This window comes from Vigna unguiculata, chromosome 1 (genome assembly GCF_037176805.1).
Source record: "Vigna unguiculata cultivar grain cowpea cultivar isolate G323 ecotype 2 chromosome 1, ASM3717680v1, whole genome shotgun sequence".
NCBI classification, from domain to species: Eukaryota; Viridiplantae; Streptophyta; class Magnoliopsida; order Fabales; family Fabaceae; genus Vigna; species Vigna unguiculata.
In genome coordinates this window covers 42836591-42862137 of record NC_140792.1, presented here as the reverse complement: position 1 = coordinate 42862137, position 25547 = coordinate 42836591, and the positions used below count along the sequence as shown (strand labels likewise).

Genomic DNA, 25547 nt, shown 5'->3' with positions numbered 1-25547 from the left:
AATTTATATTAAACAACATTTTTAACTTATATTCAATATTAATGAGTTATGAATGAACAATATATTAAACTTATATTAAACCATAAATAAATTTATAATATTGTTTCATTAGTTACTTAATTGTATTGTTTTCCTTTTTTTTACTTTAAGTATATCAAGATAATATTGATAGAATGATATCAAGTATATATATCTTTATGTTTTGGTTTCAGAGGATCTGGGATCTATGAGTTTGTTTAAATTTTTAATCTGACACTACCTTTTTTATTATTTTATACGAGATATTATCTCAATTTTGTAAGAATCGAAGCTGAATATATATATATATATATATATATATATATATATATATATATATATATATATATATATATATATATATAACATATTTTTTAAATGTATCTCAGAAAATTAAACATAAAAAAATGTATATAAATTATTTTTTGTTTCGTCTTCTAAGTAATGTAAGACTATTAAAATATCAAAATATTTAATTTTAATGAATTGTTGGATCGAATTACCAATAAATAAAAAGTTATAACTGGTAGTTTTTTCTACTTAAAAATGTTATCATAAACATCACAATTTGATTGTGACTTAATCCTTTTAACTTTTCTTATCTGATAATTGATATTATTTACAATAATTTTCTTCACCAACTATTCCAATTTTCTTCAACAACTGTTTCACTAGGAATTAAACTCTTATCTTAAGTTAAAAACTATAGTCAATAATTAAGATACAATTTAGAGAACTAATAACATCTTTTTACTTAAATATTATTCATCTTATACATTAGGGTTTTAAATTAACTCAATTTATTAATACTATGTTACCAACTTTTTATTGCATCACAAACGTTTTATAAATTATAGTTTGAGTTAAAGAAAAGGTGAAAGGAACTTAAGTTTCTACTTTTGATATTATACAATATCGTCTAACTTGAATGTGAGAAAAAAAAAATGGAAAGGATATAAAGAAAAGGTACAAAGTATGATTAAATTAGTATAAGTGAGCACTTAGCATATAGATACTTTATAATGTTGAATCATACATTTCTTTGAATGGTGTTGGCACATAATGATAATAATAAAAAATATTTCACAATATATTAGAGTCCATAAATCACATTTGGAATTGGCATTGAGAAAAAGTTGTAACACATGGCAAGTTCAAAACACATAGGATTAAAGTGAAAATGGTATATGACACTGCACCCACTTTCTTTAGTGTGCTATTTGGACAAAATCGTAGCCAAAATGTTGTTATAGTATTGTTTTGTTTGTATATTTAATTTACAAAATAAAAAACAGCCACCTTGTACCTTATTTCCGTTTAGAACTGGACACATTTACCTTTTTCAAGTTAAATGATATATTTGTTTTCTATTGACGTGGTCCAGTATTCTAAAGTAGACATTTAAGAAATTAATCTTATTGATGATTAATTTTTTTTTAAAAAAAAAAGTCATGTTTATTATATTTTTAGTTTCTATAAAATTAGGATGTTTTTGTTTTTGTTTTTGTTTTAATTGTTTTTAAATTTGATAAAAAAATAAATGATTGAATAAATGATTGAATCTGTAAAAATACTTTACCCACACAGAAATCAAAGTTTATTTATTTTATAGAAACTAAAAACCAATTTAGAGGGAAATGAGAGCATAGAAAATTTGATAAAGATTAAAAACAAAAATAAATATTTTTGTGAAAACTAGAAATATAGTGTATCATGTTTTCAGTATGCCTAATATAAATGTAAAACAAAAATTTAGTAGACAAGCAAAACATTGGCTTAAAATGATATTTTAATAAAATAATTTCTTGTTATCATTTTTAACATGGTCTGGGTCAGTTTACTAAAAAATAGAAACAGGAAATAAGTAGTTTTATGTTTTTTTTTAATTAGAGTTTTTTTCTCATAAAAAGGTGTGAAAAAATATAGAATTAAAAAAAAAAGTAAATAACACTGAGATGTGTTTATCAATTTTGTTTAACAAATTATCCTTCAAATTTGTATAGGATCTAATGTTATTCTACTTGGTCAGTCACATTTTAGTAAATACCTTTTCTACGTATAAAACTTTCTTTTAACTTTCATTCTTTAAACTTTTAAATAATTTATTTTCACCACAAACAAGAAAAAAAAAATCAATTTCTACTTGTATACAAATTAATTAAAATAAATAACTCCTTTTCAATTACTTTTTAAATTAACAGACAAACTGCATACACAAGATTCTTGTACCGACTATTTTTCTGTATGAAATAAAAGCAAATAATTTTTTAAACGTTCTAAAAATATTGATTTCACTGCTTTACACCTTCCTGTATGCCATCTCTTCGATCTATATTTTACAAGTGAAAAATTTATTAAATATATTGTTTAAGATGAGTTCTTAAAAATACATTATGTCAAGCAAGGATAATAATTTGGGATGAGTTATGCGAATTACCCTGCAAGCTAACAGAAGAAAGTGATTGATATATTTAGGCTTACTCTGCATAACTCGTATTTTACATTGACTTAAATTCTTAAAATCTAATAATATTAACACAATATGTTATAAAGAGTTTATTTTAAGAACTCGTTCATTTACATTTTTACTCCCATCAATATAAAAATAATTTACTCATTTATCTTCTTTTTATCCAAAGATATTTTTTTTATTTGTGTTTTTTCTTGTTTCAAGTTTCAATCCCATTCAAATTTATTTATATTTTCAATTCGTTTGTCCTATAACTTATTATTTTTTATTTTTTTTTTTATTTTTAAAAATTGAACTGTGAAATTATGAGAATAAGGAATCGGGCAATAAAAAAGTATTTACACTTTTAAATACATTTGTTGAGATATGTACTTGAACAGTGTAATTAAATTTAAATTCAGTTTGTGATTTCCCCCTGAATTCTTGATTTTCCTAATCATTAAGAGATATGTTTTATTGTTTTAACTCGCACGACAAGCAAAATTACATTTTTTTTATCATTTAAAACGTGGCTGTGCAATTGGTGTGTACAATATGAAATGTATAAAAGGTGTGTTCCTTTGTCAACATCATGCTCGTAAAGACTACTTTTGGATACATTAATGACTCGTAACTTGTTTGAACAAATAATTATTTACGCCCACTAAATTAATAGAATGAGAACGTATTTGTTGTTATATATACTCACATGAAACATATTAAGATATTCTTTTATATTTGAAAACATATGTATAATCTATTATTTTTAATTTATGTACGGTTAGTTAAAAATAAAAGCAAATTGACAGAAGAATAAATTTAACTAAAATTTATCTCTTTAACAAATATTTAATTTAATAAATTTCTGTAAAATAAATAAATATGTAAAATTAAATTTTAAATTTCTTTAATAATATATTTTTATTATTAATTTTATATTTGATCATATGTCGCCAAAATATATCTATCCGTTGGAGATTTCCTAGTAGAGATCCACAAAAGTAGATTTTTTTGCCATTTAATGGGCGTTTTAAAGTGAAGATATACTTAAATGACAAGTTGAATTATTTATCTTAATATTTTTTTCCCAATAGACTAAAACAAGTTGATTCAATGTCCTTTTATTGAAAGTAAATGTTTGGCTACTGTTCTTTTTGGCATAATTATGAAGTCTTCTAGAACTTGTAGTCTTATTATCAACATTTCTTCACAGTTGGCAAATGATATCACATTTTCCAAACCTAATGAATCACGTTGCATCAATCACTTGTTCTTGCCCAATACCTAGAAAAAGAAAATCAAACAGTTTGATTACAATAACAAAACATAAATATTTTCAAATTTAAGGCAGTGAGGAAATGTTTTGAAGTTCCTCGGACTGCACACGAACAATACAGATCAAGTATGCTCCAAAATATGACCAGAATAAAAAACTTAACCACAAGCGAGAGCCTTACTTAAAATTAAACATTATTTTAATCTATACTTCATCCCAAGGTGGGATTTACAGAGTACATTGCTCTAAATATCACATTACAATCCTATGCGCCAAGGATGCATTCTTTGAACAAATATGGGTAACAAAAGCAATGTGATGTTACAATAGAAATACAAATTTGTAACAATAAAGGACCCAACCGTGCAATCTTATACCACCATTTAGTTCAGCTGAGTAAGAGGCGAACGTGGAATAAGAGATGGTTTCAACTCCTTTACATCGGAAGATTCATACGGGTTGTTTTCCCGGAATTCCTCAAGCAGGGATTCCATTGGCAAGGATCGAAGAGAATCTATTGTCACCTTTGTCGGAACATCAGCTTCACATCTTATTGGTGTTGAACCGGTAGATTCATAATCCTGCAAGAAATCAGAATAAGCAACAACCCTCACACATTGTATAAAATGTTAAATAATGTTGACAATGACTTTTGTAACTTCGGAAAACAAAAATAGAAACCGAGTTGCATACCCTGAATTGCTGTTGAAAAGTTTCGCTTGCTCTGTGCTCAATCGAAGCAGCTTGGCCATCGTGATCCTCTCGTAGCGTCTCGAGTGTATTTGCATGAGTTCTCACCACATTTAATACGCCAGATATGGACTCCCGTTCTTGTGCTGAAGTGGCTGCAAAAAATTTAATCCAAGAAAAAAATGATGAATACATACACAAACACATTTTGATAGAAAAAGGTGAGATATTGGTGACGCATGCCCTGTTTTAACTAAGGTATTTGGATTCACTTAAAGAAGAAAAAAAAATCACTATCAAACAACCCAGAGTCTCAGTCAGACGTAAATTTGCTGGATGTTGCTGATCAAAGAACCATGATCCAACTCATAACTCACCATCAAACTGCTCAATAAGCTCCTCACTATTCTTTGCCACATCTTCTTCTGCTGCAATTCGTGCAGAATTGACCTCAACGACATGTTGCGCATTGCCATCAGTAGCATTCCTGAACAAAACAAATCGGTAACACTCTATCAAATCGCATGGATTATTCATGAGGCATCAAAGCATTAAAATGGGCCAAAAAAAACAGAGGCAATAACGACATTAGGGCAACATTCCCTCCTCCCGCCTCAAATTTTAAATTAAAAAGATCGGCTCATTATTTGAAGCATTGGCTCCGCCATGCCACACACGGTTAATGTCCAAAATATAAAATATGGTTACAGTGTATATGACTTGCATGACAAAATTCTAAAAACAATTAAAAATCATATAAAGTCACTATAGAAACAAATTTCCAAAGTTTTATAGTTTTTCTATAATAATGGTTCTAATAATAAAATTTTAAGAAACATATCTCTTAATAGTTAGTTAAAATATCTAGCTAAGTCTTACGAAAAGAAGAATCACACAAAAATTTGTGTAGAAGAGGTATCTCAACTTGACAATTTAATTCTTCAATTGTAATACGGTAAAGAATTGTGTGACACGAAGGCGTATAAAACACAGTGATACGTTATTCTACAGAGGTACTAGTGCTTAGGACTTATTACAATCAGTTGCCACGCACCTGACAATTGATTCTGTTGCGGAAATATGTTTTGTCCCCATCTCATTCACAGCCTCATACGTCCTCTTTGTATGATCAAAAGCCGACTTAGCAGTCTTAAAACTGGGGATGTAAAAAAGAGTGTTAGATTGTAAGTGAGTGTATCCGGATAAAGAAAATTTGGGGAAAGAACACTTACTTCTGCTGCATGAGCACCTCCATACGGCAATGCCTAGCAGCAGAAAAATCAGAAGTGTCTTTCGCATCTTTTTCTGCTTGCACGCAAAAGGCCTGCCATTTCCTTTTAGCATTGGTAACAATATCTCCCATTGAAGACAAATGTCCATCCAAGAAGGACTTGTTCTTCATTCCGCTTTCCCTAAGATCAACAAGCTTTGAGTCTACCTGCAAGCCGAACATAATTTAATTTCTATGAACAACAAACTAAATTGACAGGAACAGAAAATTTTCCAACCCTTTCCCCACAACCACCACGCAGAAAAAAATGAACAATCCAAAACTTACCAGATCCATTTGTCGCCGAATGTGATCAGAAACTAGACTAGTCATATTAGCAATAAGTTTCTCTGTATCCGATATTGATTGCTCCTGTACAGAATAGAATAAGATGTCAACAACCATAACCATCTTTCAAAATATACTTGTTGGTGCAAATTTACAACCTCATAAGCTTTTTTAAACTCGTCAATGCTCTTCATTTGCACTTGGTCAGCCTGGGATGCGTAGTCTTCGAGCTTTTTTGATTCTTCAAAAAGCTTATCAACAAATTCTTGAGAGCGCTCGGAGATATCCTTTATTTGTTCAAGGCTGAGTTTGAATTTCTTTGATTTATAATACACAATAATATAACAGTCAGATGAAGATAAAAATACATCAGTCTGAACACGCAGAAAAAAAATAAATAATAACGGTTCTATACAGAACAGAAAAAAGAAAGCATAACACTTGGAAGCACATACATTGCGTAACTCGCTGGCAAAAAGTGCCAATTCACCCTGCTGAGTTGAAAGGGAACCATGAAGATCATCAAATATTGAACCAGCTTCTGTAGCCTCGGATGCAAGAAACTAATTCACCATGAATTATAGTTCTATATTAGTACTATTATTGAAAAGCTTAGAAAAGAGTGCACACCACTAGATAAAAATTGAAACAAGTAAAACATACTTTTTCAATTGTATCACCATTGGAGGATATAGCAGACGTAAGCTCCTCAAAGGCAGCATCAGAGCTCGCTTTATGCAAGCGCACGACATTTTGTACTGCCTCGATATGAGATATATACAAGGCCCTCAGAGATGTCACTTTCGTTTTAAAATCAGCAACGGCCTACAGTAAACAAAGAGGAATTAGAGGATTTAGAAATAAAATATAACAAAGACACGTACAAATACGAGGAAAACAAGGATTTCAATGAAGTGGGTAAAACCATGAAAGAAAGACGCATACAACAACAGCAATATTAGATTCTTTATGTACACACCTTATCATGAACGTCCAAAAATGAATGACAGAGCTTCTTCACACCTTCCAGATGTTCATTCTGTTCAGACAATGACGTTGCAACAGTGCTGCAAAGAGAACCAACTTGCTGTGCGAGCTCCGCCTGGTAATTAGTTACTACAGCTCTGTTATCAGAGTTCAACTTATCTTCTCTGCCTACAAATTAAGAAACAAATAAACAAGTTAATAGATGCAACTTCAATTCTTAGTCAACAAAAACAGAGCAAAGAATAAGTCATACCAATTTTCAAAAATAATGAAGCATTATCCTGAAGAGATTTTTCCAAATCAGCACGTAAAGCACATGCTTGATGAGCCAGTGCATTTTCTGTCACACATAATTAACATAATCTCAAAGGACCATTAAACAAGAAACAGCGACAGAACATGATCATGTGTTTGGCATACCTGCTTTCCTCTGCTCAGAAATTATGAAGTCTTTCTCTTTCAAGGTATACTGACATTTTTTTAATTCTTCCTCTCTGTTGGCAAGAAACTTGCTAGTCTTGTTCAAGTTTTTCTGTGTGGTTTATCATAATTTGCTTATAAGCAAGGATATATAATCTCATAAAAATAATGAACATAAAATTTGTTAACTCACCTCAGTATTATCGAGTTTGTTGCTCAAATCGGAACACTGTTGAATTTGGTCAACTAATTTGTTTTGCAAATCATCAAGTTGCTGGTTGAAACATAGAAAACAAGTCAGGCATAACAGGAAGGAACAAGCAGGCAGGCACGCCCTATCTTCTATGCATAATAGTTTGTTTAATAAAACAAACCTTTTGTTGCGTTTCTATTGTGAGCCCCATCTGTTCAATTTGATCTGACATAGCCTGAAGAAGAAAAGAATGAACCAATTAAAGGCCTCAGAATTTATTTTAACAACTATATCATAAAAATGAACTTCACCAACTTATATCTACCCCTGAACAATATTAAAATCCATGCTAGAAAAAACGTCCAAGGAACTAAAATAAAATGATCTTTACGATCTGGGCACTGAAAGTTACATGGAACAATAGTAGTGCTCTTAATGAATTTTTAATATTAATAAAAGATAACAGACTAATAGAAAGAAAGAGGAAAATAACCTTCTTTTCACTCTCCTCCTGATAATATCTTTCCTTTGGAATATAGACACCATTTTTCTCACGTGTAGCATAAACCTCTGATGAAAGTCACCAATTAAACGATTAATATCATCAATAAGACAATATACCAAGAAACCTGAAGAACCCAAGAGATACTTCAGCAACGACTAATGAACCACACATTTCACCTGCTTTAAGACGTTCAATTTCACCATAAAGGTCTTTGATAAGTGTTGATTTCATCATTTTTTGGTTAACCTAAAAATATCATGAAAGAAGAATTAGGTTAAGGAAACAATGGTTAAGACATGGCAATTACTTATATCATCATAGCAAAAAGAAACATCCCATATACTGCACATATTGTAAAAATAAAAACAGCTAAACTAGAGCTAAATAGATTAAAACAGATCTATTCTTAAAACGAAAATGTCCCTAAAAGCACTCATTCAGTCCTTAAACAAAATGAACAAATCGTGCTCTAAATTTTGATAAGCAACTAGTAATTGTATTAAATCCTGGTATGGATCAAAAAGAACATTCATATCAGTCACCCTGCTTGAGAAGACAATTTTATCTTATACTAACTCACTAAGTCAATAATTCTAAAACACAAATACAGTCAAATACTTTAAATATCTTTGTAGAAGTACTATGCTTGTAACGTATTTACATGAAATGTTTCAAAGACATTATCACTACTAAAGATGCACGGTATCATACAGATTTTTAAACACCATGCCAATCACCAACAAACCTCAGGCTTATTTTTTATGTGCTTTGCCCTGTGTGCATAATCCAGCGTGCTCAAAGTTTCCTCTAAGCAATGAACTGCAGGAGACACTGTTGCTATGATGCATGTCTTGGTTCTTCCCCCAAGTGAATCACGCAGTAAGCGGGTCAACTTACTATCCCTATATGCCAACATTTCCATGTGAGCACGTAGAGAAAAGGATAATGCTAGAGACTCAATAGAATGAAGCAGTGTCAAAGGCTCAATTATAAAAAAACCTGTAAGGGATGTGACCAAGGTGCTCCACCAATGCATTGATTACTCGTCCTAAAGTAAGCAAACTTTTGTTAATTTCCCCAGCTTCCCTTGCCCGACCCTTACAATTATCAAACACAAATATAAACTTAATAGTTCAAAATTATAAGAAAGCCAGAGCGTACGCTGAACAAAGGGTATGTTCATGATCTATTACCTCCCTGGCACCAGAACGAGATATATTCTCTGACCCAGCTAGATCAACTAAATTAAGTTTACCACATTTAATTAGTTCTTCTCCTTCCGGGGTTGCTTCCTTTATGTGGATTGTAATTGAAAACAACGAATGTGACCGACTGAAGACAAAGAAAGTGTTGGTAAGAGATATGAAAAATGATTCCACCAACCGTGAATTAAGGAAATAGAAAATAACAGTCACCTTGACTGCTTGTTCAACAAAGTTTCAGCGGTCCGTCGTTTAGCAGACCCTCTCTCCAGAAGAGTAAAAATCTCACTAGCACTTGTCACAATCTCTTCCTCCAATCCCCTTACAAGAACTCCACCTTTACCATCCTCCATGAGAGGCAGCTGTTTTTTCTGCTTCTCCTCCAAAGAAACCTTAGAAATCTCCTCCGGGGCAAGCAAATCAGTGATCTCTTCATTATACAGTTCCAAAAAGGTGACCTTCACACTATACTCCGCATTCTGGCTCTCAAGTGTGTCAAAAATCTGCTTGACAGCCCTGGGAATGACTCCAGCTTCCGGAGGCAACTCTCCATTGGGACCACTCTGTTTTAGAATAGTCAAAGCAAATTACTAACATTACTCATTAACATGCGTGCACATAAAATCAACACACCTCATAACATCAGAGCATACCTTGGCCCTTTTGCATTCCCCTTCCATAGTGTATGTTTTCCCCGTACCAGTTTGACCATACGCAAAAATAGTACAATTAAACCCCTCAAGAACTTCATTAACTATCGGAATAACAGCTTGGTCATAAAGATCCTTTTGCCTAGCAGAAGGACCAAAAACCTACACAAAGCAAAGTGAACATATTTCAGATTTGCAATCCCCCTAAAACCTACTTCACGTCTTACTATTTACTTTTCAAAGTGAGATAATCAAGCAAATAGAAAAGAGTGAGCAATACCTTATCAAAGGTGAAAACCCTATCGATGTGCTTGCCGGCGATACTCTGAGATACGGCGACTTCTCGATTATAATCATTGCAAGTCACAACTTGCGGTGCGTTGCTCCGTAACTCTTCGTCACTGAACGGCCTGCGATAAATCAAATTGAGGGGTTAGAGTTGCAGAACGCGAAAATAACGACGGGAAATGGAAACGTAAACGGCGTACCTGCAACGGAGGAGGACCTGGACGTTGACGCCCTTCTCTTTCTCGTGGCGCACAGACATTTTCAGTCGCAGATCCGCTTCTGAAAGTTCCTTCTTCGCTTTCTTTCTGTGTGTGTGTGAAAGGTGTGAGAGCGGGGATGAAGGGTGGTGAGTTTGAGATTTGAATTTTTGAAATCCGCTCTTCTCATTACCCCTTCCATATATATCTACGGCTCAGAGTTGGGGGGTCCTGATCTAACGGTGTTCTCATCTGGCCGATTTTTACTGTTTTGCCCCTGTCTTTTTCGTTTCTATATTATCGTTGGCATGTTAGATTATTCGAATCAATTGGACTAACCTAACAATCAGTCCAAAATGTTCTTTACTTTTTACACCTCTGCAATTTCTTTATGTACTTCTTTGTAGTAAAATACTGATATTAATCATTTAAAACTTTAATAATGTCAAAAATAATATATTATGTGTATATATATAAAAAAAAAAAAACTTTCAGATTACTCTGTTTGAAAATTTTTAAGAAATATTGATTCTGGAATAAAAATTTGGAAATGCATTCCAAATTTCATGTTGTCATATTAATTTTAAATTAATCTTAATTAATAATTTTAAATACAAAATAAATTTCCTGAAATAAGTTAATATTTATTCCAAAAAACTTTCATTATATTTTCCATAAAAAAAAAAGATAGAAGGTTACGAAAAGAGCAATGAGAACGTTACATGGCTCTACAAAAATAGAAGGTTATGAATTTTTTAGATATTAAAAAATAATGAATTATTTTATTTAATTTTGTATTTATTATTATTAAATAATTTAATACGATTAAAATTATTTTTTAATTAAAATGTTTATTTTAGGTTGAAAAAGTTAAATCTCAATTTTATTTAAAATGTTTTTGAAAAAGATAAATTAAACACGAAAATATTTATTTTTCTACTCCCATAAAACTAAGACTTTACCAAACATGTGCTCGAGACCGTCCATTTCTCATATTTATTAGTTATATTTTAGCCTAAACGATTACTTGTTTAATGATCATTCATCAAATTTTTAGTACTAAATAACTATAATGCGTTAATTGCTTAATGGTGGAAGTATATGCATAAGGCTAGCTTGAAAAGAACAGTTATATTTTTGAATAAAAATTACTATGAAAAAATCTATATAATCTTAAATTCAGTAAACCTAAAAAAGTAAAATCATTATTTGACTTACATTAAAATGAAATTCAGTATCATGTGGTAGGACAATTGAGTTCTACATTAGCTTTTTATTTTTTATGTTCATTAAGATTTTTTCAATCTTTCATAGTCAAATTTATAGCATCAAGGTATAATGTTTTATTCCTTATTTATTATTATTGGTATTATATATATGTATATTTATAGTTGCTGAAGTTGGTTTCCTTTTCATGTTTCTCAAGAGCGATATATACTTAATTATAATGAGTTTCACATATTATGTGAGAATGCATTTAAATTTGACAAAAAGGTTGAATATATATTTATTAAATTTAATATCTTGTAACACGAGTCAATTTAAAACAATCCACTAAAATTAATTACCACTTAAATAATTTGAGTAATAATAATTTTTTAAATGAAACTGGTAAATCAGTCTCAACTTAAGCTAGTTTTTTATGTAGTTATTTATTATCCAAATAATGGTTAGAAAATCGTAGATTGCACCAAAATTTCATAGTTAGGTAAGCAATACTTGTCAAATAAAATCTCATACCAAAAGTGATATAGTTGAGAAAACAAATTTTCTCCACAATGCAAGTAAAAATGGTTAGGGATTACACAATAAATTAAAATATAAACATCGAAAAGATATTAAAGTAAAAACTCACTTCAAATTTAATCAAATACACAGTAATAGAGATGTTAACGGGACGGGTAAAGTACAGGTAGTAACTTCTCCGTACTTTGCTCAATGTAAACCCTTGTTTCCATCAACAACTGTAGCTGAGGTGTGCCTACTGACATGAAACTCATTTCAATTTCAAACCTTATTAACGGCAGTCTTATCTTCGTTTTTTAGCATTCAAAACGTTTTAGATGTGCTATAACAGCAACTTCATCTAGATTTATTCCAGCTACTGCATGATTATCCTCTTTATTAATACTACTTTGTATAGGATTGGCATGAACTTGACTTGACACTTGTAATACCTCCTAACAAACTGAGCACAGTCTTCATCCATGGCCGTTGTATAAATATTTGTCCTGTATCCATACCCATATCTGTCGGGTATCCATTATGTGGATACCCTCATCATTTTTTAATATCTACGGGTACCTGCGAGTATTTACAAAAAAAAAATAAAAAAATATTTAACAACATATTTTAATCGTAAATTCAAATAAAATACAATACATAACATTCATAAATTTTAAACAAAGTCCAAATAACTCATTTAAATAGTTTTGAATGACAATTTACAAAAAAATGAATTTATTTTAAAACTAACTGATAAAAAAATAACTCATTCAAAATTAATATGTTAATATTTTCATCATCTTTTTTTATTTTTTTTAATTTAAATTAGAGTATAGAGGGTACAGGTATCTATGGATACGGTATTATGATACTCGTACTCGCCTCATTAATATGCGGATATTAAACATACCCGTATCCGTTATCCACGAATATCCATTTACAATATCAATTTTCTCGTTGTGAATTTTATCCGCAAATACCCACGGGTACAAATTTTTTTGACATCCCAACATAATAAGATCTATTTGAGAAAGAGATAAGACATATCTCCTAACTTGAGAAAAAAATTAAGGAAGAGAGTTAAATCAATGCTATAAAAAAATATTAGAACGATTAAAAAAACCGAAAAAAGAAAAGTATTTTGTGTAATAATGAACATTTGTAATTTTTAGAAAAAACAAATTTAACTGAAGAAATTAAATATATTTATTTTGTAGAAATTAAATAATATTTGAAAAAGTTAAATATGTTGTGGTTAGCCCCTGTAAATTATTTTCTTATTAAGGTACTGTTATAAACTAAATTTACTTTTAACTAGCAACAAGATATTTTTGAAAGCACTTTGTAAGGATGGCAAAACGCGTTGGTCCATCCCTCATCTCATGTTAAAAAAAATGGATTGGGTCGAAGATTTCAACCTCTCAGTCATTCTAGCCCGTTCCGTTCAGTCCGTCAACTTAACGGACTAAAGTACAGGTCAGTCTGTCTTGGTTCGTTGGTCTGTTTTAAGAAAATAAAATAAAATAAAAATAATTAAAAAGATTAATTTTTTATATTATATATTTTTAATGTATAAATATACAATAGTATTGTAATTTAAATCATTTATCCCTACAAATTAAGTTTGAATTATTGGCTATAATTGAATAATTTAATATGTAAATTTAATAATTATTTTAACTTATCTAATTAAAAACATTAACTAATCAATTAAAAGTTTAAAAAATATTTTATTTGGTTAAATATGACTTTAATAATAATAATTTATATGTATATATAAACAAAATTAAAAAATTAAAAATTTTGAAAACAAATTAAAAAAAAAATGGATGGGTCAACTCGGCTCGTTAGCCCGTCCTATACGGGATGAGTTGTGATTATTGATCCGTTTCTATTTGATGGGTCAGTCAGATCCGACCCATTTTTTATGAGTCACATATGAACTGAGCCAAAACACACTAGACTAACTCGTTTTGTCACCCCTAATCTATTGAACAAATTTCACATACTAATAACATTAATATCAGATTAGTTTCAATAAGTTAATTACAAGCTCTTTCATACCAGCCATGGAATTTTTGTTACTTTATTGTTTAACCCGAAGACTTTTGCATATGTACTTTATTTTCTAAGAAGGTGCGTGACTTCTTCTGCGAGGATGCTTCGCATGTTTACTTCTTCTCAATCAGTTATTGTTTATTTAAAGTACTCATTATAATTTATTATTCACCTTGTCGATAGAAAAAATAGTGCTATATTGATTCTTAAAATATCTAAGAGAATTTATGATGTATTCATTAATTATTATTTGTATATTATATATTTAGACAAATATGGGTTTTGCGATCTTCCCTATCCCTATTAATATATATCAAGGTTCGGCAAAATATTTACCAACAATATATTTGATAAAACATGCCAATGATGAAGCATTACTATTATCAGCTGTAACTGATAAAACGGTTTTTTTTTTCTTTAAGAGAACATAAGGCTGTCCCTGATAAATGATAACAGCTTCTTCAGATCTTCTGACTAACGATCTGGTAATGCATTAAAATTTTAAAGAGTGTTGTTGTTGCAAGATCACGTGAAGATGCAAACCAAAGTAAAAAAGTAGATCGAACCGTGTCAATTGATTCTCTATTGAATCTTCAAAATTTTACATCTGGTGTAGATTCTACGGGATCTGTTGAATCTCCCAAGAGTTATAAAATGAAGATAGCAATACAATACAACGCAATTTTCAACCTCAACTCCCACCAGAAATGGATGATTTACTTATCTGTCTATTCAACTATTTCAATCTCCAAGTTCAAAACAGTTTCTGACCAAATTAAATTATAGCCATCAAACACAAAAATCCTTGCCTGATTATACTTTTCTGAGAGATCAAATCGTGCATGATACGCAAATTAATCAAGAAAATCTTAACAGAAGGCAAAAGATAAACCAATATCGAAAGTTCACTGAATCATTATATTACAGGTCAGATCTATTCTATCTGAAAATGTTGCAACAACAACATCATCCAAAGTTAAAAGTTAAAGCTATATCTATTCGGTATTACACGCACTCTCACATGCAAACCTCGTCTTATAAATCGATTTTGTATGATTGAATTAGACTTCTCGAAAAAAATGAGAGACTTTGTGTTTTCTGCGGTTCAAACAAACTCTGCAAAAAACTTTCCCAGGTCAAACGTGCCATTGTTGCATTCTATAGCATTCAGCACCTCCTCAAACGTTGAAACACTGCATGGAACAACTAGGCCATTCCTCTGCGAAAACCCAAACTCATTGTAAGCCTTCTCCAGCAGCATCTTGAACAAGGGGTGAGAAAGGTAGCGAGTTGGAACCACGTATCTTTGACGCTCTTCTCCAACATAAAGAGCAAAAAACCCTGTTGGGGGTGAGTTAGTCACACATTTTTCTTCATAGTTCTTGAGCAAACCCTCATGATGAGCAGGGTCAAATCCACCTACACCCTTCACCTTTTTTGCCAGTTTCTTGAAAGATACCATCTTTTTCCCCAACATGTTGTTTAAGGAAGATGAAGGGTAGGTCAGACACAGGAACAAGAACTATGAAGAGGAACTAGCTATTGAGCAAAGTGAAGGGATGATTTATTTATATGGGTAATTAGAGAGACAGAGAGAGAGATTTTTTTAAAAATGAAACTAATGAGTAGTTTCATACTTTGAACAGAGGACAGTCCAATATTTTGAATGTGGAAAAGTAATTTTTTTTTATTTATTTATTTCAACTTTCAGTTATGTTGAAGTACCGGTACTTCATAACCCTAATCATTGGAAAAAAAAAAAAAGGGTGATAGTTAATAAATACTATAATACGCTAATAGTCCAATTTTTTCACTTAATTAAATAAACGCAGAAACCACCAAGAATAACATCCTTGATGTACGGCACAGTAAACACATTAATTAGCATAAAATAGTTGGATTAGTTTCAATTCACGTTTGTTAGTTGGCCATTGAAAGGTACCAAACAATAGGTTATAAAAAACTGATATTCATGACATTTATAAAATACAAAATTTTTAAAAAAAAATAGAAGATTATAACAATACTGCAGGCGCATTAATCAGTGGTCCATTTCGCAACAATTATTTCTTTTTTAAATTACAGATGGCTTATATAAGTTACAATTATTTAATTTAGATTCTTATGTTATGGCTTAGATCGATGATCACCTCTATATTTTGCATTTTATATTTTTATCAATACGTGCAGGCTACACCCAGGATCGCCCTTCACGTTTAATCTCAATTCAAATAAAGATAAGTGACCATTCAACCAACATGATATAGTTTAACTTATTATAATGTTCAATAATGGATCGAACTTATGAGTGTTTAGTTCTAGAACTTCATAAACCCAATTCAATGTTGGGGAAATAGATAAGTATATGATTTTTGTCATAATCGGAAATAGATGGAATAGGTTAATAAATATGAAGCTATTTTCATCACAGTGTACGGAAGTTTGGAAAAAATAAGGGGACACGACAATTTTAATGGAGAAAAAATGAGAACAGTGTTGGAGACGGCTTGAACGAGTCAATAGTAATATATTATTGTAGAATAGATGGGTTGACTGAGGAAGTGAAAGGGCTTAACGCAGAGACAAGTGTGTGGAAGACAACACATGAATTTGTCTCAGGCAATGTCACGAATTTGTGTTGACAACGATCGATGGTGTTGTACTTCATTCTTGATAATTGGTACTGCATTCTCTCTGTCTGGCGTTAAAAGAAGGAGACTCAAGTCTTCGGGTGTTATACAGCATGAATTTTCCTATTCTTTGATCTTTCTTAAATGGTCGTTTCTAACCGATGCATTTGCAAGTTTCGTCTATTTTGAAGCATGAAGTTTTAACTAATGCGTTCGTAAGATGTTATCTATTTTACAGTATGATGTTCTGTCACGGTTTAATTTTTAAAATGCATATCAAAAGATGGAAGAAAAAATATATTTAAATTGCACTTAACATCGATTTATACGTGATGTGAGACTTATTAGATGTACTAAAACAGTCTTGAAAGATAAAAAAATATATATTTAAATCGCTTTACACCTCGACTTCTTATCGACATGAAAATATTAGATACGGTATGAACATATTTTAAACTAAAATGAAATTTTGTTATTTAAAATTTTTTAATTGTAATTAGTGTCGATCTAATGAATCGGATTATGTCTCACTGGTTACCTACTGAAGTGTGTTAATGCAATGACGACATGAGAACAAAGAAAACATGTTTAATCGTCGGATTCAACGATTTTGTGTAGTTGGATGCTTGTCTTGAATTGATATAACGTAACCCAATGCTTATTAAATCAAATATGGTTGGAGATCATGGTTCAATGTTTTTATTTGAAAATAGGATCTTTATCTTATGTGCTTGTTTATATAGTATAGTATAACATAGTGTATGTATGGCACATCTCGATGTTCTCGCTCAATATCTTTGCTTAATGGAACCCGTCGTCTTTATTTAATTAATCTTTTCAATATTAAAATGTAGTGATTTGTCGATAAATATTTGTTCGTGACAGGAGGATAAATTAAAATATTCAATGTGCGAGGCAAAATGATATTCATAATAAGTTCAAATAGAGGGTTTTATAAGTTTAAAGAAATTTTAATTAATTCATGTTTTTTAGTTTAATACTTTTTAAATATTTTATCTGAATAACGTAATTCGAGTTTATTCAACTTTTTATCTTTTAAACGAAATATTTCAATTAAAATTTTGATAAAAAAATATTTTGATATTAAATAATATTTTATAATTAAAAAATATTAATTTAGTGTTTTTTCCTTTTTGATAACTGTGTTTTCGATTAAAGTTCACAATTTTTTTAATTAAAGTTGACTGGAAAATTTTCAATTAATGTTGATAAGAGTTTTTTTTTTATTGATTGACACGAGTTGATAAGAGTTTTTATAAATTTATATGAGTTGATATTATCTTTTATCTTATATTAATCGTAATTATTTTAATTAACATGACTGGAGTCATTTTATTTAATTCATATTAATCAAAATTCATTATTAAATTTTCACAAATTTGTTAAACAGTGTACTTTGACAAAAAACATTTCAATTTTTTTTTTATAAAACTTAAATATCTTATTAAAGTTAATTACTTCAGCATATTATCAAGTTGTGTTGTGTAGTCTTTAAGAAACAAAGCTAATTTCAAACACGGCTAAATCAAGTTAAACATGTTTAATGCATAAAATTTAGTTGAATATACTTGAGGCATGAAATTTAGCTATATAAGTGCTGTGAGCACACAGTGGAGTTAGAAATGGTTAAAACGTGAAGTTGGGTTAAAAATATTGAGTTACAATGCCAAGTCAAAAATTATTTAGATTTGAAGTTAAATACACAGACATATATGCTACATAGTTATGTCGAAGAAACTTTAGCTATGGAATCAAGTTAGAGATGCTCAAGACTTGAAGTTGAACTAAAGATAGTTCAAGTTTGAACTCGAGATAAACACAAATGTGTGAATTTAAACAATGGATGATCAATTTGTTAGATTGAGTGAGAGATATTTAAATTGTGAAATTGAGTTAGATGTTTTATAGATATTAGGTCAAGTCAAACATGGGTAAGGTGTAAATCAAGACGAAATTGCTCGAAGTGTGATATTGAGTTAGAGATGTTCAATAGTCAACAAATAAATCTAAAAAATTTAAGGATATGCAAGTTTGACAAGTTTTAAGACACAGTGGTTTTGGTAAGACGATGTACCATTTTTTTCATTTTTAAATAAATCAAGGCAAAATAAATTTTACTTGAAAATTAACTAAATCACATTTTTCCTATTATAACTATGATTAATTTATAAATGTGAATATGAAATCTTATCAACATTTTATTGTGTATAAAAGTATATAAATTGTTACTGGTCCATACACGAGGATGTGGCAATGCACACATAAGAGTGAGCATGAAAAATGTTTGTCTACATTTTTGTGACATTGATATATGAATTATATCAAAAGTTTGTCCATGAAGGTGCAATTGCACTCACACAAGCCTCAAAGATACACTAATATAAATAGTATATTTGATAATATAAAAATTACATACAAAGCATGTTAAAATGTCGTGATTTTCCCATAAGTGTATGAGATTGAATAATATAAAAATTATATCAAAGACTAATACATACGTTGTTTTGGACATGTGTATTTGGGGGTGTGGGGGAGGGGGTATGTTAATATAAAATAGTCCATTAAATGTTTGTCCACAAATATGTAATTTCCCTCCTATTGAGATCATGTATAATTATTTTGAGAATTAAATATGTTTAGTCCATGAATTTTAATGCGAAATTGAAGTTTGTTATTATTAAAAACGTTGATAATTTTTGTTCAAAAACTTAGAAAATGAGTATACATAATTATTTTAACCTAACTATATTAAATTATTTTAACGTGTCAAACATGTTTCATGTTAGATTTAAATTTTTTATATTGTTTGACACTTTTCTCACTTTAATATCATTTGGGAGACACATTTGATATGTAAAAAAGATTAAGGTAATTGAATTTGAAAAATTATATTCATTTATTTTTGAAAGTCTATGACCAAAATATCTAAAAGTTTCATATCAAAATTAATTACAATTTCGTATTTAAGTTCATAAACTAAAAAACACTTATCACTAGTGCGGTTTGAGAATTTTAAATCGTGTTACATACTTTAGTTATCGTGGAATCAAAACATATAACAACCATGTGATATTTTTTCAATTTTTGATTACTTTTATGTCTCAATTCATTTTGAAAATATATACAACTTTCAAATGTGGGAACAAACCAAAACAAAAAAAAAAATATTTAAAAAAAAGACCCACTTTGGTTTCGGTTGTTGTCTCAAGTGAAGCATACAAACCACACTTGACATTGGTTTGTGTGAAAACCAAAGCCAAATACCCCATCTAAATTTAAATTAATTATTAATTTTAATGGTATATGGTCTCGATTTATTCAATAACTGAAGTCAAATGTCCTCCATATAATCTTGATTCAACAACTAATCAAAGTAAAAAACCATCATAATTTAAAATAATTACGTAATTTTAAAGACTCATGACCTCAATTTTATTGTGAATCCAAACATAATATTGATTTTTGACTTCGGTTGACAACCAAAACAAAAACTTCACCACCTTTTACCTCCCCTAAATATGCTTTATGTATGAAATCGAAACCAAATGTAAAAAAAAGTGCGACCAAAACTATGCAGCACCGGTGTATATTTACTACTTTAGTTCACTATATAAATATAAAAAAATTTCCTACATTAAATTACTTTACTTTATTTTTCTCTACTCTACTAACGTAAGGTACATATTAATTATAAAATATATCATATTGTTCGATTATATACTTAATTTTTATTTAACTAAAATATCATCTAATACATTTATAAACTAAACTATCGTACACAACACGGGTTTATGACTAAGTTAATTAAATATATTTTTTCGCGTCAAATTATGTAATTATTTATTTATAGTCAAACTATGTTATTATTAGAAGATCTCCCAATGTTATTTGAAAATAAAATTTAGTGCATTTATTTTAAATTTTTATGAAAATTAAATATATTTTGACAATTGACTGAAAATATTTTACATTTTGCATAACTTAACTCTAAAAATAGAATTTCCTATTAAAGAAAATATTAAACAAACGGGCCTTAAGCATTGAAATGGGCTTCCCCTTATTTTGGTCCGTGATTTCTCGCATCAGAGATCCATGGGCCTAGGAGCAATTAACATTAATTTTTCGTGCTCGGCTTCAAAGTACAAAGAAGAGGGAACATTGCCACCGAAGTTAGGTTTTGGTTTTGGCACTGTCGTGAAGTGAACCAAATTTTCTTTGCTACTGTCATTTTTCATCTCATCACCATGAGCAGATCAGGGCAACCACCGGATTTGAAGAAGTAAGTGCTTTTACCATTCTTTACTTCAATTTTATTTACTTTCTTCGTTTTAATTTTCTCAATTTTCGCTACACTCGCTTCGAATTGATCTGCAATTGTCTTTTGTTTGGGGGATGCGCAGGTACATGGACAAGAAGCTCCAGAGTAAGTGTGATTCTCTATTGTTGCTTCTCTCATTCTGTATCTTAACCTTTTCGTGTTTTGTTTTCTAAATCGGACCATATGTTTTTTTTCGAGGTGGAGTGTCGGTCTTGTATTTTAGGGTTCAGGGTTTATCGTTAAACTCCAAATTTCACTATCTTTGTATTTTCGCGTTGAGTTTAGCGTAGGTTAAGCGGTTTTGTTCTATTTTATGAAATAACTGCGGGGAAGGAAATATGCTCTAGTCTTGTTGTAGTTTCAGCTGTTTTTTTTTCTTCACTTTAGAATTTACGTTGTCAATGTCTGATATTTCAAGTTTTGTATCGTTTCTTTGACAATGATTGTTTTTTCATTATGTATGAGAGCTGCGGACATTTTAGCTTACAGAGAAAGTCGCGACAAGTGTTTGTGCTAGTCACAGAGTGTCATTACACTTTTATAACTGGGTTTGTGGAAACGTCCTTATTAGTTACTTTGTCACATGTTCGTAAATCTGTACTCATCAGGGAATGCGTATACTTGTTTTTGTCTATTTTGTTTTTTCGTTATGTATATCTAATGTCTATAGCATGTATATTTATTGTTATTATTTTCATTTTTACTGATGTATGTCTAATTACTATGCACATATGTAATAAAATGAAAACCTAAACCTATTAGTTAAAGAGCCTTATATCTGGAAAGATGTATTGCAATTGGGTGATAAGTTATACTAATTGCTGGGTTCTTTCTTGCAGTCAAACTGAATGCTAATCGCATGATTGTTGGTACTCTCCGTGGCTTTGACCAGTTTATGAATTTAGTTGTTGACAACACCGTGGAAGTGAATGGCAATGAGAAAACTGACATAGGGATGGTGGTGAGTTCTTTTGCATCTTCTTTTAAACATCGCTGGTCAAGGTATTGTTGTTTTATAGATTATGATGTTGGATTTTAAATTGATAATTTTGTTCCCTTTCTGCAGGTAATTAGAGGAAACAGTGTGGTCACTGTTGAGGCGCTTGAACCCGTGAACAGAACCTGATCCCTGTTTATTGTAAACATTTATAAGTACATTTTCTGGTTTTAATAGTCGTGTATTTGAACAATGTAGCTGTTGAGAGTAGCTTGTAATTGGGGATCTTAAGAGGGTTATCTTGGTCACTAATTCAGGGTTTGTTTCTGGCTAAGTTGTGGGGGTGACCTATGATTTTGGCTGTGACTTGACTCTATTGAAATATTCGTATTTATCCCTCATAGCGAAGTATTCCTTGTCTTTTTATATTGTATTTAACACGGAAAGCTCTGAATCTCTTTCTGTATCTGCTAAGTCTAAATATGGGGTTGTTGTTTGAGCTATTTGAAGTTTCGGTATGGAGTTAGGAACCATATTTGTTGTTATACGTAATTTTAAGTTGATTTGTTTGAATGTTTGTAGCTGTGTGGTCATACATGTTTGAATGCTTCCAGTAGCCTTGTCATTTCATTCCTTCTTCATATTTTTTTGTTCTCTTCACAGCTTCTTTATCATAGTTATTATCTGTGTTATTTGAGTATTTTCTCTGCCATTGCTTCTTTATCTACTGTTAAACGTTTTATCTACCTCAACATTTGAATTCAAGATATGCTTGGCTTTAATGATAGATGGTTCTACTCAATATATATTTTATTGGATAAATTGTTGTGGTTTTTACATATTGAGTCATCTTGTTGCTAATTTTCTTTTCTTTTAGTCTATTTTATCTTGTTGCATGATTTACGAGTTTGAGGAGAAAATTGGGAGTGGTTATAGTTGTAAGAATCTTCCAAACAGTAATGTCTGGAGAAGTATTTAGCTTGGGTACTTTTATGATCTATGCTTAATGTGTTTTATAATTTTACCTTGGATAATTTCACTGTTTATATCATGTCTAGATTTAAGTTCAGTGCAACTCTACTCAACCCAATTGATCTCTGGGTATTGTCGCTTGTTTGCACAACTTGCAGATTTGAAGATGTGACCAATGTGTTTTGCTTTCTTGTAGAAATATGTTTCTTTGGCTGCAATATAGTTGGAACACGGCGTCCTGCAATTTTGTGCAATGCTGAGGGATGCATTTCCTGGTTTTTTAAAACAAGATTTTGGGTGAACATTTGTTTTTAAAACAGGGTGGGGTTCATAGTTTGTTTTGAAGACAAAAAACATGACTTCCACTTGTCTGCGCTTTTTACTCTGATCTCCAAGAGAGCATTTTAGAGACTTAACAAGTTCTGGTTTTCTAGAATGGTATAATTGTCATGATTGTTTGCTTCAAACTATGATAAGATTGTATGATCCAGCTTGTATGGTTCGTGTTTAATAAGATATTTTCCAGTACCCGCTTTCGAGATTTATGATGTTCTGTGGATATTTCGTTTGCATGCTTCTTCTGATATGGTTAATTTTTCAACTTTTTGTGTTTAAATTTTATTTGTGTATGAAATTGGTCTTGGAACTTAATGGGATTCCGGATGTCTGTACTTGAGTTTCTGGATGTCTGTACTTGAGTTTCTGGTATGTTTTTTTTTTTTTTAAAGTAAAAGGATGCAATCGGATCAATTGAATTGGATGAAGTATGCAGGTGTTTATATTTCAGTTTGGATGTGGGCGACTCACTACCAGAGTTTTTGCTAAAATTGTCTCACCCTTATCTTAAATCTACAAGACCCTTTGAATGGACATTTCCTAAGTGAAGGCAGATCCAAAAGATCTCAATGAGACAACTAGAAGTTCATGACCTTGCTTGGTATTTTTCATATCTTATTTTTCTGGTATCTCGCGTCATGATAACTTGTTAAGTAAGCAGCTTGGTGCATTGGTGCCCAATCAAATCCAAAGCATTTGTTGTGCTTATTTTAAAACTAGTATTTAGCCGATTTTAATTAATGGCACTTTCCTCCTTTTTCTTAGAAATCTAATTTTTAAAACCGATTTTAAAGCCGGCTTTGAATGGTGAACTGGTTTCTAAACCGTTAAAAAAAAATCAGTACTTTGATCTTTTTCAAGTATGATTTGAATTGGTTTCTAAACCTTTTATTTTAAATCTTTTTATTGGTCACTATTCATTATTTCCGTTATTTTTAGCAGGTGTAATTAGCGCTTTTAGGAAAGGTCTTTTTTAATTAGAAAATAGTGTTATATATTTCTTCATGTTGGATGAAAATAGTAATTATTTCCGTTATTTAAAATATTTTTATAAATCAATTTTAAAAATATTTTAGAATATAAATATTAGAAAAAAATTAATAATTATATTCTTATAATATTTTAAATAATTATATTTTATTTAGAAATTAAATATAAGAATTTATTCAATTTATAATTAAATTTAATAATTTATAATTAAATTTAAAAATAATAAATTCAAAGGTCAATTTTAGAAAAGATATTAATATAATTTGTATAAAAAATATTAAATTTAGTGACAATTTGAAAGGGACAAAATTAATTTATTTTAATAAAAATTGGGACTAAATTGAACAAAAATAACGAATATAGGAATTAAATTTAAAAACAAAAGTTATACTACCACAAACTGACACGTGACACTAGCATTGACACGTGGCACAACTGTGACTTGACACGTGGACCATTTTTTTGAAATTAAAAAAAAAATTAAAAAAAAATTTAAAAGATTTAAAAAAAAATTAAAAAAAAAAAAAACCAAGAGTTGACACGTGACATGTACAGACCTAATTGAACATAAAACGAAAAAAGAATCAAATTGAATAAAACAAAAAAAAAGTAGAACTAAATATATATTTAAGCCTTTATTTTTATTGTTTTTTATTGCCCCCGCTTAAGCAATTAGCATCCCAACAACATTTGTTGATTAAGTTTTAAAATACAACCTTATATTACATATAGTACCCATATATTAACAAGAGACAACATGTTATTCATTTATTCCACTCCACCTCTGAAATCTATATCTGCTTTCTTGAAATCATGTTTCTGGTGAGAATTATAACTTTAAATTAGTTTCTCCTTTTTTTAAGTTTCGTTTAACGATTCTTTTGAAGAAATAAAAGAATGTAATAAGTTCTCTTAAACTATAATAATTTTTTTAGTACTATTATTATTATTATTATTCTCATTTCTTCATTATAATAAATGTGTATATATGTAAATTAATTAAATATCAAGTGAAGGATAAACATATAATAAAAAATTGAAATTAGTGTTTTCTAACATTGAAAATAAAAATGAAATGAAAACAAAAATCTTTCAAAACTATGACAGTGAGAAAAAAAAGTAATAAA

General features: G+C 30.0%; 3 protein-coding genes across 3 annotated transcripts; 1 reads left to right on the top strand and 2 right to left on the bottom strand.

Annotated features, from left to right (window-relative positions):
- Positions 1 to 3920: 3920 nt before the first annotated feature.
- LOC114163297 (P-loop containing nucleoside triphosphate hydrolases superfamily protein) lies at positions 3921 to 10610 on the bottom strand. The gene is made up of 23 exons (XM_028047564.2): positions 10437 to 10610; positions 10229 to 10358; positions 9952 to 10110; positions 9512 to 9861; positions 9290 to 9428; positions 9096 to 9193; positions 8842 to 8998; positions 8273 to 8342; positions 8085 to 8161; positions 7773 to 7826; positions 7592 to 7672; positions 7399 to 7510; positions 7232 to 7318; positions 6971 to 7146; positions 6655 to 6816; positions 6447 to 6554; positions 6150 to 6308; positions 5992 to 6075; positions 5666 to 5871; positions 5488 to 5589; positions 4811 to 4920; positions 4437 to 4588; positions 3921 to 4324 (listed from the first exon to the last, which is right to left on the bottom strand). Exons 1-23 carry the CDS (start codon positions 10493 to 10495, stop codon positions 4127 to 4129), a joined length of 3030 nt encoding a protein of 1009 aa, XP_027903365.2. The 5' UTR covers positions 10496 to 10610; the 3' UTR covers positions 3921 to 4126.
- Positions 10611 to 15085: 4475 nt separating this feature from the next.
- Positions 15086 to 15824, bottom strand: LOC114163628 (SAUR-like auxin-responsive protein family). Its single transcript, XM_028047932.2, has one exon. The coding sequence runs from the start codon at positions 15691 to 15693 to the stop codon at positions 15322 to 15324; it is 372 nt and encodes a 123-aa protein (XP_027903733.1). The 5' UTR covers positions 15694 to 15824; the 3' UTR covers positions 15086 to 15321.
- Positions 15825 to 20960: 5136 nt separating this feature from the next.
- On the top strand, positions 20961 to 22523 carry LOC114173978 (Small nuclear ribonucleoprotein family protein). Its single transcript, XM_028058694.2, has 4 exons — positions 20961 to 21146; positions 21268 to 21290; positions 22025 to 22146; positions 22252 to 22523. The coding sequence occupies exons 1-4, from the start codon at positions 21112 to 21114 to the stop codon at positions 22309 to 22311; spliced, it is 240 nt and encodes a 79-aa protein (XP_027914495.1). The 5' UTR covers positions 20961 to 21111; the 3' UTR covers positions 22312 to 22523.
- The last annotated feature ends 3024 nt before the right edge of the window (positions 22524 to 25547 follow it).